Here is a 14,808-nt window from a genome sequence, read left to right as displayed (position 1 = left end):
GAATACAATTTATGAAACAAGGGTAAATTTGATGTGAAATATAATTGAAATTTGTGGTTTTATAACATGTTATTTGTTTGCTAAATTGTAGCGCGCATATACTACTGTTCGTTGTTTCTTTTTTTCTAAAGAAATTAATACTTTTTTTCAACAAGGACACATTAAATTGGTCAAAAGTGACAGTAAAGACATTTATTATATTATAAAAAAAATCTATTTCAAATAAACGCTGTTCTTTTGGCCTTTCTATTCATCATGAAAAATATAATGTATCAAGCAGCACAACTGTTTTCAGCATTGATAATAATCATAAATGTTTCTTGAGCAGCAAATCATCATATTAGAATGATTTCTGAAGGATCATGTGACACTGAAGACTGGAGTAATGATGCTGAAAATTCAGCTTTGAACACTGGATTTAAATTACACTTTACTATATATTCACATAGAAAATACTTATTTTAAATTGTAATAATATTTCACTGTTTTTACTGTATTTTTGGTCAAATAAATGCAAAGTTAATGTAAAACGCAAGTTAATGTTACTCCTTCATTTGTTGGTTATATTTTGTAAATTTAACCTAATTTCCACCATACAATGAATGCAAATGACTTTCCTTAAAAGCAAAGCAAAGCAAATGATAGGAAATTAATTTGGTTCCGGTGTTTTATTATTTTATTTTATTTTATTTTATTTTATTTTATTTTATTTTATTTTATTTTATTTTATTTTATTTTATTTTATTTTATTTTATTTTATTTTATTTTATTTTATTTTATTTTATTTTATTTATTTATTTTTATTTAATTTTATTTTATTTTATTTTATTTTTTTTATTTTTTTATTTTATTTTTATTTTTTATTTATTTTTTATTTATTTATTTTTTTTTTTAATTGAATTGAATTGAATTGAATTTTATTTATTATTTTATTTTATTTTTTATTATTTATTATTTTATTTTATTTTTTATTATTTTATTTTATTTATTTTATTATTATATATATTATTATTTTTTTTATTATTTTATTTTATTATGAAACCAGTTCTTGACTCTAAACCCTAGACTGATTTCCTGAAAATGTCACCCGTATTTAAGACAAAAGTGCCATATAGTTCCCACACTACAGTACTTTGAATGTTTTGGCTCTTTCCGTTCCTCCTGTTCTTTTAACCAACCCTCTGCAGTGGTGAAGTGGCTTTCCTCCCGTGCCGTTGCATGGCTGTTCTGTAGCAGTTCTTCTTCCTGCATGTCCAGTAGAGTTGTGCTGTTTCTCTTGTCCTCATTGTGTTGAGTGTTTCTCTTCCATTTATCCTCCATGGAATATCTTCTGAACAACTACTTCCCAATTCTTCCTCTATGACAAATCATAGTGACAAACCAAGATAAGAGTATAAAATGATTTATACATATTAGATATTCCATGGCACTCCTGAAAACACACAAGAGAACATCCATTTATGTTGGAACAAACACACATACTGCATTCACTTCAAATATCAACACACACATGCAAGATTTATTTATACAACATTTATATATGGATGGTAGCTTTTGCTGCATCTGATATTGATGCGCTTTTTACCAAAGCCATAATACATTTCAAAACTTCATTATGAAACAACTCTATGTTATGTATGTGACTCACAATGATGTTGATAAATTACTCATTCTCTGTCTTCCTTTTTAATTTGATTTCACTGTAATGTCCATGTGATGAATGTTTTATCGTCTGCTTTCTGTTATTTTTGTCCTGTGTCTGTGGATGCCTTCATCTTAGGTAAAATGCAGGATGGAAATATGGAGAACAACCAGACCAAAGGTAACCTGCTTTCACTTTACCGCTGGTTTGAGCGCTCACCATGATTTTATTCCTCCGTTCCTTTCGAGGCGGTTCAGATGTCAGCTCGTCTGTTTGTGCCGCTTCTCATGTGTGCGTCAGGGTCTCTCGATAACCTCACACTTCCTGTCCTTGTCGAATTCTTGAATCATTTTAATGATGAACTGTATATTTCACTGAGTTTTTAGCAGTCTGTAGTCTAATGGTTTTCGCTCTGTGGTTACTCACGCTTTTGCAGACGTCGACAAAAATATCCAGAGGTTTTCAAATAACAGTGAAAGTGTATTGAAATATTGACAACAAAAATGTATTTGCTAGCAGCTGCCTCATATTTTGCAAATTACTTTATTTGTATTTATAAATACATTTATTAATACATTTTCCATTAAGTTTTGTTCACATGATAGATTCTGGCTATGGCATTGTTGTGTGTTCAGTACTGAACTCAGTCACCTGTGGTGTTATGAATATATGCAAAAGGTTTTATGTTTACAACTCTATTAGTAGATAATGCAGATTGATAATGCATATCAGTGCCAATCCAAACATGAAAAATAGTATTCATAAACTTTATGTATGAGTAACTGTGTCTATGAACTTGGGGCACAATATGAATGCATTTAGATAGTAGATGCTACATATATTTTGTTTAGTTTAACAAGGATATAATTGTCTGCGGAGGCATACTGGTTTGTACAATTGCGCCGACTGGGGTTGCATCATATGGTGGCAAAAATTACACATGTAGTGTAAAACTGCGTCTTTTGTCTTAAAGGAAAACTTTCATCCAAAAGTAAAAAAAAAAATAAGCAAGTCATTATTTCATGACATCATTTACTTGCCCTTGTGTCATTTCAAATTTGTCTGACTTTCTTTCTTCTGCGGAACACAAAAGATGATATTGTGAAGATTGTGCCCTTTTCCATTCAGTTACAATGTACTGTATGAGGCGTTCAAGCTTCAAAAAGCATACAGAAGCCATATAAAGGTATCCTAAAGGCATAAAAATTGTACATAATTTTTAAAACCTTGTAAAGTCAAAAGACTTGGAATATAGTGTAAAGTCATATTCACGACTCTTATGATACTTTTATTGATGCTTTCCAAGCTAACAAAAATATGTGCTAAGAACGTTTTTCTAACGTTTCCATTAAGTTGTGAAAACATTATTTCTGAATGTTCTCTGAATGTTCAAAACATCCAGATACACATATATGTACTCCAAACTGCAATCGTAGCCATGCAATATGGCTGTATATCAGCATGCTGTGATTACCTATGGCCAAATCACAGCCGTGCTAATATACAGCCATATTGCATGGCTACTCGTGTGATATTGCATTTATACAACAGTTCGACGGCACTAGTGTGTAAATAAATACGAACAACAACGGATTGTCTTTAAAAACCCTCTTTTGTGAGGAACTACTTCCTTCCGCCACGCATTCAAAAATCAAGTTGACAGTTTAGTAACGGAGGCTTGGGCTCAACTGTTAATTATAAAATGTCACTTTAGAACTAGTAACGAAGGAACGTTGAGTCTCTTTATTGAAACTCATTTTAATATGTAGAGTATTATGAGAGAGATCGCCTGAGCGAGTGTTTTACCTGCAACTAGCTCATATTCTGCAGGTCAATCTTATATTCATAATCACTAAATCAGTTTGAATGTCTGTTGAGGAAAGCGATATCTTTGTCCTTTTAACATTTAAGAGGATTTCCCATGACAGCGCTAGTCAATGCATTTGTCAGTTGCGTCTCATAAAATGTTGTTTAAAGTAAAAACAACATCCTTGTTTCCTTGTTTCAGTCCATTTCAATATAAAAGTCTTTCGACTGACTGACTCACTCATAAAGACAGTCTTTGCTGCCATCTCATGGCGTATTAATGTAACTTTCACTGAAGCCGAAATCACTCACGGATACCAAAAAAATACAGCATGTTATTTATATAAAATATTTATTGAACAGTAATATTTAAATTAACAACAATAGCCATTATAACAGTATGAGAAGTAAAATAGGAAATAAACACAAGCAAACAGTTCAGCCAAACATACAAAAGCAGCGCTCTAGTAAGTACAGGATTTAATTTCAATGTAAATATAAGGTTATGAAACTTAATATAGCCTTTAAGCCAAATCTATTAGCTCTGGAACAAGTAATAGATTAATAAGGCCAAAGAATGCCTGTTTGATATACCCAAAACGAATTATAACTCATGTTTAAACACTTTCTACATAAGAGCCAGCGGCAAATTCCCGAAGCACTGGCCGAGATGAAGCTGTTCTCTGCGGGTACATGAGCAATGAATGGACGCTGACAGCCTGAAACTCGCATCTCCTAAATCGTCTGAACACATTTTCAAATAGGCGCTATGTTTACATATAAATCGCATATCTGAGGTGTAAACAACTATATTCTCAACTAAAAACTCTTAAAACTACATTCCGTTACAAAATAACAGTAGTATCTGTAAAAAATATTGTGGGTTTGCTCGTCTGCCATGACACTTTCTCCATTTGTGCTCTACAGCAGAAAGAAAGTCATACAGGTTTGAAACAAAATGAAAGACCTTATATTTTTGGGTGAACTCTCCCTTTAAACAAGACTTCAGGATGTTTTGTCCCATATAACTTGACACCCAGCTTCTGTCATCAGATCCCATGAAAAGGTTTTGCAGTAGAGCAGACGTCTCTCAACCATGTAATGTTACCAGGATTGCGGTTTAATTGAGTTCCTGGATAAATGTAAAATTCATTCACCGCCTCATGATTCCTACTCAAAATAACTTATTAATCTGGTTTTGTTGCCTAAAATAATTGAAGATTAATGGTCTTCTTGAAATGTTGACTTCTGTTGGAATTTTAAGTGCACCTGGTGGCTAGTAGCACATGACGGTCATTCAGTCATTACATTTAGTGGCCAACATGTCTGAGATACTATTTATATACAAACAAACACAAATAAACCCAACAGTAGAGTTCAAACTCTGGTGTATTCTTATTTTGTGATTCCCTCACAACAAGGTCCAGCATTAGTAGGTCAGACGGCCCATAACCAACGTGTGTGTTCCTGTGATCGTTACAGTGAAAAAGCAGGATGGTGCTGCGGCAATGGAGATGCAGCCCCTGAAGAGCGCGGAGGGTGGAGAAACCGATGAAAAGGAGAAGAAGAAAGCCAATGTCTCCAAGAAAGAGAAGTCCGTCCTGCAAGGAAAACTGACAAAGCTGGCTGTGCAAATCGGCAAAGCAGGTGCTGCGTGTTGTTTGGAGGATTGTCTTTTGTATTTTGCAGTGTTTTATTATACCAGTGGAGAACTAATGCAGCGTTTGATGTGATCTGCCCTGCAGGTTTGGTGATGTCTGCCATTACAGTCATCATCCTGGTGCTTTACTTTGCGATCGATAACTTTGTGCTTCAGAAGAGGCCGTGGCTGCCGGAGTGCACTCCCGTCTACATTCAGTATTTTGTCAAATTCTTCATCATTGGTGTTACAGTCCTGGTGGTAGCTGTTCCTGAAGGCCTTCCTCTGGCTGTTACCATCTCTCTGGCCTACTCTGTGAAGGTACACTTGTTCATCATGAAGAATGCACCATATTCAGATCTTTGACATTAAATGAACCTAATGAGCTCTACCCAGAGAGCAATTTTCGGCATCATAGGAACACTTTTAATACCAACACGGTTTCAGAGTACATGCTGTTCACATCCATTATTCGTCAAATATTGGATGATTCAGCTGTGGGCGCCATCTTCTGGTCAGACATTTTGGCATGCGATTCTCACAGAGCATACATCGGTTGTACACTCGTTTTTGCGGTGCATTATGGGATTGAATGAGTGCACTCGATAACGTCCACTATGGTTTCGGACTCCACTGCAAATGGCTGTCCCCTCAAATAGTGGCCTATTTAAGAGTACAGGGGGCGATTTCAGACACAGTCTGAGAGATTTTTCATAAATCTCATTTCTGCTTGCCTCCAGTAGACTCCCACGTTCTTTGGATCCTGTGCATGCTCTCTTTAAAGTTGAAATGAAAATGCATTTTATAGTGAACGATTCATCCATGCATTTTTATTATTTTATTTTTTTAAGTTTGATCTCATAATTTGTAATCAAAATGGCATAACTTGATCTTTCAGTGAAACGGCAGTCTTCATTAAGAGTGCAATGGTAAAAAACCCAGTGGATCGATGCAACTGTGAGCGATATGCTGTGTTCATGCCATGTTGAAATTACCACAATTTCGTGTTCTGTGAATTCACATTAATGTCAAACTCATTATTACAAATGGGAAACACTGAATTCCATGAAAACTTTCTCACTTGCATAAAAACAACCAAAATGGCATACAGTGTACAGTGCATCACAGTTTTTAGACATATCCAGAATGTACTCTTCCACAAGATGTTATGTTATCTAATTATCTGTATCAGTCATGTGGTTTCGCAAATATGACTAATACTTTTTTTTTTTGTCTGTGCTGCTAGAAAATGATGAAGGATAACAATTTGGTACGCCATCTGGACGCTTGCGAGACCATGGGCAATGCCACAGCTATCTGCTCAGACAAGACTGGGACGCTGACCACCAACCGAATGACAGCAGTGGAATGCTTTGTGGCTGATGTCCATTACAAAGAGATACCAGATCCCAGCTCCATCCCGGCCAAAACTCTGGAAACACTGGTCAACGCTATATCCCTCAACAGCGCCTACACTACAAAAATACTGGTGAGAAATAAAACCCTATTAGATATTTGTCTAACCCCAGTGTTATTTCAGCTTTGCAACAATATAGACTTTATAAACACAAGCTGTTACTTACAGTATATACACAGCCTAGCCCCCCAAAAATTTGCACACTCTTATATTTTGTTGGACTGCCTTTAGCTTTTCCTTATGCAACATCACAACATTTATTACCATCAAGTGTTGCACTTGATCTTGTATTTAACATGAGTCAAACCATCAGTCCTAGACTTTTTAAGTATTTCTTATTTAAATCCAAATGGCGACTTTACGTTAAAGCCACAAGCTAGCACAAGGTCAGCAGAAATATATGAAACATCACCCTCATGTCAATCAAACACTCTAAAAGCCTGTTCACACCAAGAACAATAACTATAAAGATAACTAACGATAACTATATTAGCAGCCGATATCGTCCTGTTTATTCTAAGCATGCTGCGGTTTTGCTGCTTTAAATGCTAGGATGGATTCTGATTGGCTGTCAATGTTTTTAATCTTTCATCAGCTGAAAAAAATAATCGTTCTGAAAGTGATCCAATGATATCGTTTATTATTACAATGATATCGTATTTTTTTATCAATATATTTTTCACACTAAGAAAAAATGGTTCTTGTAAGAACTGATCACTGAAAGGTTCTTAAATGGTTCTTCTAAGACAAAATCCTCCTCCTATGGCAAAAGTGTACTGTATGTATTCCAAATAAGGAATATGCTCACAAATGTTCAGTGTCGTAATAGTTCAGGAGAGAATGTTTGCTTCAAATAAACAGAAAAGGTGTCCTACATAGAGTAACGCACAGATGAAATCCTAGTTTATAGGAATTAGGACTGTGTTTACATTAGACCTTTTCTTGTGTACGTTTCCATATGTGCTGTATGCTCTTTGACAATCAAGAACGCTGCAGAATAATCAATGTGTATTTTGGAGCGCCAGATTGGGTTGGTTTCCAAAAAAGAACAGTCTGCAAGACAATAGTCACAACATGTGAGTTCCTCTTGGTTCTGGGAGCTGGAATCAGATCTGTTCTGTATCTCGCTTTAAGATGCCTAGAAGCTGAAAGCAGGCCTTGTGAACGCCCCCTCTCAGCAGACTAGCACACCGTACAGAACCCGTCCCTGGAGACCAGGACTAAGAGCTTTCATAACCATACAAAACAAGACTCGGATAAGCATATCATTTCACATAGACTGAAATGAGCAGAACTCTTTATCCCTGGAGAGATCCACCAAGCTACAATGTTTAACTGCTACATTATGTAATTAACGGATGACCTTCTCCTCACCCAAGACTCAGAGACTGCTTCAGGAAACTTTCCAAAGTCTCCTTCCCAACTCAACCTGCTGGTCACCAGCATAAGGAATGGTTTGCATGCTGGGACCAGCATGGGGTTGCTGGTGGACCATCTAAACCAGCTCAGTTTTGCTTGAGAACATGACTGTGCTAGGCCATCAGCTCTAACCAACATAAACCAGCCTGGACCAGCATCGAATTCATGCTGGATTTTTCAGCAGGGCAGACATTCTAGGTTTACGTTTAACCCTTGTTCTGTGTTGAAAATCCTTTACCTAATTTGGTGTTCCCAATCAAAAAATCACTCGTTATGCTTCATTATCATCATATATTGGGTTCAATCTTTTTGTCAACTTGTTTTCTTTCAGTCAGCACAGGTTTTGTATTTATTTTTGGAACTGTTAGATCATCTGAGCACATGCACCTGAATAAAGTTCACTCAAACTTATTCACCTGAAAATAATGGAGGTGCATAAACTTAGATCAATGAGGTCTATGATCAATCAGTTCCAAAAAGAAATACAAAACCTGTAATTATTGCAAGAAAACAAGTTGACAAAAAGGTTGAATCCAATATTTGGAAACAACATAGCATAACAAGAGATTTATAAGCAGTTTTTTGTAGGCCAGTCATTTTTGAACAGGAACACAAAGCAAGGGGAAAAGTTGTTATGCCCTGTGTGAGTAAAGTCAGTAAGTTTTAGTCCAAGGTGAAAACATTAACTAGCATTGTCTGGAAAAAGGAAATCCTTTCTGGGCCAAATGACTGGAACACAACCAGAGGGTTAAGGGAATTTCATGCTATCGGGCGCAACGGCTGCCCACCTAATTTGAAGCAGCTGTGCAGTGTTAAATTAAACTTTTACCTGTAGCTACTTGATACAGATTTAGCATTCATAATTTAGAGTGGTTATGTACCGTGTCTCACCGGTATGACCGATCAGCGGTATGCAGCCTCGAAAGAGTTAGTGGAATCCTGAAATCGGAGTAGGACACATGGTACAGGTGATGCTGTTGGCATGTACACTGATACTTCAGCCGGTAGTCTGAGCTCTGCGGAGACTTCCTGTCGCACTGATCTCAGGTTGCTTCTACCACCTGCTCCGTCAGACCTTCTGGCCCTCTGATTGGAGAGGTCAGGTCTGACACTGATGTCATGTTCCCAGGCTCCCATCAATTCTTGATTGGAAGTCCGAATGCGGCCGTGTGTGTGTGTGTTTCAGGACTGTTCTGTAGGTCACCGGCTGCGGTGTGTTTTTGTAAACTCTGGATTCTTATTTACACCAAAGACAGATGCAGTTGGCCCATCTTTTTCAAAGGTGTGTTGTGTTTGAGCACCATGTAGTATCAGTTTGGGGTTTACATGTTGTTGCATGTGTTTAATTCATGCTCAATGTGATTTTAATTGGCTTCTGCCTGGGAATCTGGGAACAGGTCCATTACCTTTAACAAAGTGGTGAATGTTCATTCAGTGACTCCACACAGGCACTCATCTAGATGATGAACGACTCTATGAATAAGATTCCATTCAGATGCCTGTTACCTGCAATAAAAAGGTACACATGAATATCATTCAGTACTGTGATAAGACATGTTGCTGGATCAACATTGTAACAAGTTCAGGGAAGAAGGAGGCTAAAACCAGCAAACCATCAGTGTAACTTTAATGACAAAATAAACTGAAGTAAGCGGCAGCCCCTCATGGACGATTGCCGCATATAAATATAATAAAACAACAGTCTCCCACTGTCATCACTCCTCCTTTTAAACCTGACTCTCTGTGATCATTAAAAATCCCATTGCATCTGAAATCTGACTTTCAGCTGACTTGTTGCCTCACTGCCCTATGACTTGACAGGCATTGTTTGCGCATGAAAGTTCCTCCCTAAACTGATTTCAGCTTTTGAGGCAGCATAACGGTTTAATGATCTACAACAAAATAGAGAGAGCTTTGGTGATAACATTGCAAATATTTAATTATTGCAATACTAATTTCTTGCTAGAAATGACAGCAAAAGTGGAAAAAGTTGGTCAAAAAAGTACATTTACACACAAACTGACATCCAACTGCAACTTTCAGATGCCATATTTATTTTTAGCTCTGACATGCACAGGATTGTGGAATATCATAGGCAGTGAAGAGTACATCTATTTTGCTTCAAACTTTGCTCAGATGAAGGTATCTCAGTAGACAGCATGCGACAAGATCATTGAATTTGGACATGCCTTTTTGCTTTCCTACCTCCGTATGTTGCCTGCGAAGGGAAGCATTTTTCAGCTTTCAGATGCAACTTTAGGTTAGGTTTAGATTTTTCAGGTGTATTTCAGGTTTTTTTAGAGTTGCTCATCATGCAGAACCTGATTTTGCCAAGTACAACATGTTCCTGGATCAACATCTTTGATCAACATTCTATTCAACCAATCAGATTTGAGGGGCAATGTCTAGTTTAGGCTTACAGCCAGGTTTAGGTGCTTCTACATCAGTGTTATTCACCTACCATTTCCCAATGATTTTAGGGATAACTTCTGGGCACAGTGAGGTTTAAGGGTAGGGATAGAGTTAGGACTAAATTTTCAGACAGTAATGTTGTTCCAGGATCAACAAAATATGTTGACCTAGAAACTCGTCTAACTCTGCAAAATCAGGATACATCCCAGGTGTATATCGTCATGATATTTCCAATCTGATACCATCGCTGAACCATGTTATTTTTTTTCTGTGTTATGCTTAGACAAAATGTCTCCTACTAGTCACATGCTGGAAAAAATACTGCCCTTTGAAGCTCCTTTGTAAAATTAAACGCTATTTTGGGAGCAGTTTTTTCATCGCGCCCATGACAAGGTGAAATATCTTGCTGTCTCGTGTTTGATAAGTTGTGACTCATTTTGGGCAAAGTCGTTTGTCCGGCTGCAGCCGCTCCATGTGGCTCAGGGACTCTGCCAAAGCCTCTCTGCGATGCTTCGGCCTGCCACTCATTCATTTAAGCCAATCAGCTTTGGCAAAGCGCTCCCCTCACGGCCTGAGGCAGGGGCTGTCACTGTCAGTGCAGGTAACACTGTGAAATCAAAGAGGTGCTATAAAAATGACCTTCTAGGGGACACCAGAGGGCCTCCGCGGCCCCTGCAGTGAGAAGAAGAATAGAGCGAGGGCCCGTGTGGAGCGCAGGAGCCGAATAGGTCCGTAAAGAGGAAGTAGTGCTGCCAGTGCATGTTTTGCCATATGCCGTGGTTCGTAGGAGTGCGTGCTGACCAGGGAGAAGACAGCTGTTCAGGAGAGCGTTGCTTGCCAGCGCCTCTCTGAAGGGTGCTATGAAATCCGCATCAAACGCATGAGCAGTTTTGAATGACACAGGTGAGCAAATATGAGATACTTAAAGGGGTCATATCATACATTTTTAATGTAATTTTTTTCACCTTTAGGCACACTTAGTAAAGCTAGTAAAGTTCTTGTGGCAAAAACATAATTTAGCTTCAGTCATAATGTAGATTTCTACCCTCTGTTTACCTTGGGAATTAAACATTCCAGTTTTTACTTACCCAATTAGCCAAGGTTATGTAAACAAGTCAGTCACATGATAATGCATTCACATGTCTGATGCCAGAAATTAGTAATACCTAAATCAGAAACTCTTCTTCAATGCTTAAATTGCTAAATTTCTCAATTCTCATTTACAGTTTACAAAAATCTCCTCTGAGCCATCTTGGGTTTCCTACATTGCAGTGTAGCCACTCTTAGAAGAAAAGGTTCTAGAACCTTATAGAACCTTAAAGGGTTCCGTCAGGCACTTCATATATAGAACCGTTTAGGGGTTTCCATCATGGGATCATTCAATGAATGTATTTTTAATGAATTCATATAAAATCAATTAATTAAATAATTCGTTTTTCTATTTTGATTAAATTTTCTGAACAGCTTGTAAATATACTTTATCACTAGAACAAATCTAAAATCCCATAATCCCATTTAACATGAAAGTATTATGCAATCATTTGTAACCTTTTGGCATAAAGGGTTCTTTAAAATGAGTCAAGAACCCTAAAGTTCTATACAGAACTAAACTGAAGCTTTTTTAAGAGCATACAGTGATCCATGCTGGATATCGCCAAGCCTGGATATTAAAAAATAGTGGAAAAGTAAATCAGTAAAGTTAATTCACAATCGTGGTCTCTATGGGCATTTCATCATTTCTTCTTATCAATAAACAGATAATAAACTTGAATTGCCTGAAGTAATTCTAGCAGGATATTATTTGCAGGAATGTTTGATGAAATAGATTTAAATAGGTTTTGTGATCTGAAATTATTACTGTATGAAACTTTGGTTTATTTGTTTTTGAGGCTTTTTCAGGCATTCATATGTAAGAGATACTATTGGCTTGACTAGACGATCCAGAACAATCAGGCTTAACGAAGATGATTGATGAAATATCATTTAATAAGCTCTAGGAAATCAACAAAGGGACATACCAGGATGTAACGTTAAAGGGGCACTTGATTATGATTTCAATTTTTTAACTTTAGTTAGTGTGTAATGTTGCTGTTTGAGAATAAACAACATCTGCAAAGTTACGACGCTCAAAGTTAAATGCAAAGGGAGATATTATCTACAGAAACGGCTGGTAGGGACTACAACGAGCTTCTTCCTGGGTTAGTGACATCACATATCCCAAAATTACATAAACCCCACCCCCGAGAACTCACAACAAAGGGGGCGGGGCCATGTTGGGCTGCTTTAGAGAAGAGGAAGAGTTGTTGTAGTCGAGTGTTGTTGACATGCCGTCATTTTACGCCGGACTGCTTCACAAACGAGGGTCAATTCAACACAAAAGATGAACATGACGGCACATGCTAGTGGATGAGTTGAATCAACTCCACAGCAACTACATCAATTTATCCACTAACCATTCAGAAACGTCCAGTTTCATCCTAAAAGTTGTAACTTCTTCCTGAGTCTCTCCATCAGTGTCGACTCCGGTTTGAACAATGTAAGGCTGAACACCGTTACTGACAATCCTCATTTTGGCTGCGTGAGATTCTCCAGCTTTGTTGTTGTTGAGCTGTTAAAGCTCCGCCCTCTTCTGGAAAGCGGAGCTCATTTGCATTTAAAGGGACACACACACAAACGGCATGTTTTTGCTCAAATAGGGGCAAATTTGACAAGCTATAATAAATGATCTGTGGAGTATTTTGAGCTGAAACTTCACAGACACATTCTGGAGACACCAGAGACTTATATTACATCTTGTGAAAAGGAGCAATAATAGGTCCTCTTTAACACAAGACAATAACTGAAGAAACTGAAGTGCACAGGATGATGAACATAATATACAACAGGTGAGCTCTAATCAGTTAAACAATGAAACAATGAATAACTACGACAACCATGTAAACAGGAATTAAACACACTGGAACTGTACACATGCAAAATAAGACAAAAGAATATACAAATAAAAGTCCATGGACACAGACACAGAAAATCTGTTTAATTTTTAATCTGTTTAAAGAATGCACTTTTCCTTTGAAAGACATTTGGATCACATGTCGAGGTGTTTGAAGAACAGTAAAGTGACTTGCCGATCTCCAGCAATTTAAACTTTGTCAGTGCAAACGGCTCCTTGTTATAAAGGTACTGTACGTAACTTTGGAAGCAATGCACGATTCAACCACATAATGTAAAGGAGGTTATAAATATAGGTAAGAATAAACAAAACAAAACACAATTCAGCATGCAAATGCATGAAAAGATTCATTTCAGTATGTATGCACACCTAAGAATGAATTCTACAAATCAAAGCTTGAATGGAGGCTGTATGTAAAGCGGTTCCTGTTGAAGTTTAATACTCTGTGTGTGAGATTCATTACAAATCTAAACCAGAATGTCTGAGGAAAATGAATACAGAGCTGCTGGGCAAAACTCTGTAAAAAAAATCTCCTGTTCTCCTTCTGTTAGCGACCCAAGCTGTTGATATGGCTGTGATGAATCGAAAAGAAACTTTATAAACTACCTCAGCAAACTTGCAGCAGGTATCTGAATTCTCTCTGGCTTTCTATCGTTCCAGCCTGCAGATAAGGATGGAGGTCTTCCCAAACAAGTGGGCAACAAAACTGAGTGTGGCCTGCTGGGACTGGTCCTTGACCTGAAACGAGACTACCAGACCGTTCGGAACCAGATCCCAGAGGAGAAACTCTACAAGGTGTACACGTTCAACTCTGTGAGGAAGTCAATGAGCACAGTCATCAAGCTTCCAGACGGCAACTTCAGAATGTACAGCAAAGGAGCGTCAGAAATCATCCTTAAAAAGTGAGCGCCTTTCATCAGCTCTCGGATGGCTAGCTACAATTTTTCATAAAAGCATTTCAATAGCAAATGGAGGGACATTATGTCGAATTACTATAGCTTCATGTGCCTGGAATCATTTAGATATGCTCTTTGCAGAATTACATAATGAGGACATGTCCTCAGAAATAGCTGTAATGAAAGGAATGTGCATATCGACTTTGCGTCATGTGAACGTGTGACTTTGGTGTGTTCGGTTCAGGTGTTCCTTCATTCTGAACGAGGTGGGCGAATCTCGCGCTTTCAGGCCGAGGGACAGGGACGAGATGGTGAAGAAAGTGATCGAACCCATGGCCTGCAGCGGACTCAGAACCATCTGCGTGGCCTACCGGGACTTTTCCGGAGACCCTGAGCCCAACTGGGATGACGAAAACAACATCTTGACCGAGCTGACCGCAATATGTGTTGTTGGAATTGAGGATCCTGTCAGACCCGAGGTAAGAACTTTCTTCACGTTTGATCATGGCATATTAAATGATTGTTATTTGAAATGTTTTGCATTTTATGCATGAGAACACGCCTGTGATGTGACCTCTGCCTCTAAGGATGTGCAAAGTCATATCAAAATTGATTACTTAAATGACT

At 37.7% G+C, this 14,808-nt stretch overlaps 1 protein-coding gene across 13 annotated transcripts in view; it reads left to right on the top strand.

Annotated features, from left to right (window-relative positions):
- Positions 1–14,808, top strand: part of atp2b2 (ATPase plasma membrane Ca2+ transporting 2) — a 184,737-nt gene that overhangs the window by 137,287 nt on the left and 32,642 nt on the right. For 11 of the 13 annotated variants that reach the window (XR_007182078.1, XM_048172015.1, XM_048172018.1 and 8 more), the window contains 6 exons: positions 1,781–1,822; positions 4,931–5,095; positions 5,194–5,408; positions 6,334–6,576; positions 13,946–14,187; positions 14,426–14,660. Coding sequence is in view for 12 of the 13 variants with exons in the window: in XM_048172015.1 (XP_048027972.1) it covers positions 1,781–1,822; positions 4,931–5,095; positions 5,194–5,408; positions 6,334–6,576; positions 13,946–14,187; positions 14,426–14,660 (1,142 nt within the window). In the remaining variant the exon portion in view is untranslated. The remainder of the gene's footprint in view (positions 1–1,780; positions 1,823–4,930; positions 5,096–5,193; positions 5,409–6,333; positions 6,577–13,945; positions 14,188–14,425; positions 14,661–14,808) is intronic. The other 2 variants (XM_048172022.1, XM_048172025.1) reach the window with 1 other exon arrangement.

The sequence above is a fragment of the Megalobrama amblycephala genome, linkage group LG21 (assembly GCF_018812025.1).
Source record: "Megalobrama amblycephala isolate DHTTF-2021 linkage group LG21, ASM1881202v1, whole genome shotgun sequence".
Lineage (NCBI taxonomy): Eukaryota > Metazoa > Chordata > Actinopteri > Cypriniformes > Xenocyprididae > Megalobrama > Megalobrama amblycephala.
Note: the sequence above shows the minus strand (reverse complement) of the source record. Positions and strands in the feature narration are given on the sequence as shown.